Source organism: Bactrocera latifrons, unplaced genomic scaffold, assembly GCF_001853355.1.
Source record: "Bactrocera latifrons isolate USDA-ARS-PBARC rearing strain unplaced genomic scaffold, ASM185335v1 scaffold_95, whole genome shotgun sequence".
Taxonomy (NCBI): Eukaryota; Metazoa; Arthropoda; class Insecta; order Diptera; family Tephritidae; genus Bactrocera; species Bactrocera latifrons.
Window position 1 is genome coordinate 1,160,388 of NW_017537656.1, and position 1,815 is coordinate 1,162,202.

Sequence of the window (1,815 nt, forward strand, 5' to 3'; positions counted from 1 at the left end):
TCTCAACGAATTGAAAAATATTTTAAGAATTTTCTAAACAATCGTTTTTGAAGAGAGACATTTTCTAACCTAACTTTTACTGACAGGATAATTTTTAAATATTTAAAAAATATCTAACCAACTTTTCGGTAAAAATGTGTACTCTGACCTAATTTTTGTTGAAATTTGTACAAAGGAATGTTTGTGAATTATTTTTTAAGATCTTCTAACCAAACTATTCGGTAACAATTACTTTTCTAAGCTACTTTGGTCTAAAATATGTATTAAACTGTTATTAATATATTTAAGTTATTTCCTAAATTAACTAGCAATTTGTTTTCTAAGAATTTTTTGAAAAAAAAGTTTAGACTTTTCAACACGCAAGTTAGAGTTTATTGCATGAAATACGTGCAATAAAAGCGTTATAGAATCATTGAAGTCTATCTACTTTACGACCCATTGTCTCGAACTAATTTTTGTTAGTGTAATGTCATAGATTGTTTACAAAATAATAATATTGGTTTGTAAATGAGTAATACAGATAGTTACTGATAACAGTGTCACGACAATAAATAATGTGTAATAAATAATACTACAGGTGTAGATAGTATATACATAGTAAAGTGTTGTGTAATTGTGTAATGGGAGAGAATAGCTTATGAGTACACCATACAAATGCAGCCCAATGCCAAATAAAGCTTCAAAAAAATGAAAATAATATCAAATTAAAAGCAAAAAGGCGAAAATTAAAAATTTGGCGAAAGCTAATGCGCAGCCAAAACAGAAAACAACAACAAAAAATAGAGAGAAAAAAATTTAATTATTAGGCAATTAGAGGAGTGAAAAACAATAACTACAACAATTTTTTTTTTTTACAAAACTTATGACGATTTTTTTTCCTTAATTTGGGTTACTTACATTATGCGCTGTGGACTGTATCCTATTTGTTGAATTATCACTAGGCTCTCTATCCCCTTCGCCACGCTACAACATGAGTTTTCAAATCAAATCGAACGTATTTTTTACGAGTAAGTTGAGTATGAGCCAAAAAAAACAATAAAATAAACGAACGAGGGTAAACGGATAATAATAATAATACAAGAATACTAATAATAATTATACAATAAATAAAAAACCATATTAATATAAGAAGTGAACACCAGTTCATAGAGAAAACAAAGTATTTTGAGGAAAAATAGTAGCAGTGAGTGCACGGGAGTGGTGTGAGTGACCGGTAAGTGGGTGTAGGTTAGGTCTTGTGGCAGTGAAATAGTGATGTGAGGTTGTCAAGCGTTGGAAAATTGGAAAATAGAAATGAAAGAAATTAAGAACGAATAGAGCGACTTCAGACCGAGTTAGGCAGTGAAGCGCAGCTAGAAGCAGCTCATTTACAAAGTGAGAAATATTTAATTGAAAAAAAAAAAAATAAACACAAAAAAAAATTTAAATGCCCCGAACGATGGATGGCAAAGTGAAAATTGTTGATAAAAGTGAAGAGGTTGTATTGATGAACAAATTTTGGCAGCAGACAATTAATTGTTGCCAAATTGCGCAATACTTGAATTGGTTCAATGGAGTTGTTTTTGCTTTTATTGAGTGCAAGAAAAGCAATTTCCAGTGCTTTGTAATAGGTAATTTTGACTTTTTTGGGGCTTTTTGATTTCATTTGTGCGCTGATAGTAACGCAAAGCAAAAGGGAGTTGATGATTTTCGTGAAGTGCTGTGTGTTCTCGCATTTTCAAAAACGTAGAATTTTTCGAAGTGCAAATTATATTATATTTTAGTAATCATTTTTAATAATAATCTTTTTTAAATGTTTTTCCGACAATTGGTTTT

The 1,815-nt window shown here is 29.8% G+C and overlaps 1 protein-coding gene across 2 annotated transcripts in view; it reads right to left on the reverse strand.

Annotated features, from left to right (window-relative positions):
* LOC108977777 (dnaJ homolog subfamily C member 5 homolog) overlaps positions 1–1,815 on the reverse strand; it is a 22,685-nt gene that overhangs the window by 10,422 nt on the left and 10,448 nt on the right. The window contains exon 5 of one of the 2 annotated variants that reach the window (XM_018947671.1): positions 898–963. The exons of the other annotated variant lie outside the window; for it this stretch is intronic. Within the exon in view, the coding sequence (XP_018803216.1) occupies positions 898–963 (66 nt within the window). The remainder of the gene's footprint in view (positions 1–897; positions 964–1,815) is intronic. 2 annotated transcript variants of the gene reach the window in all.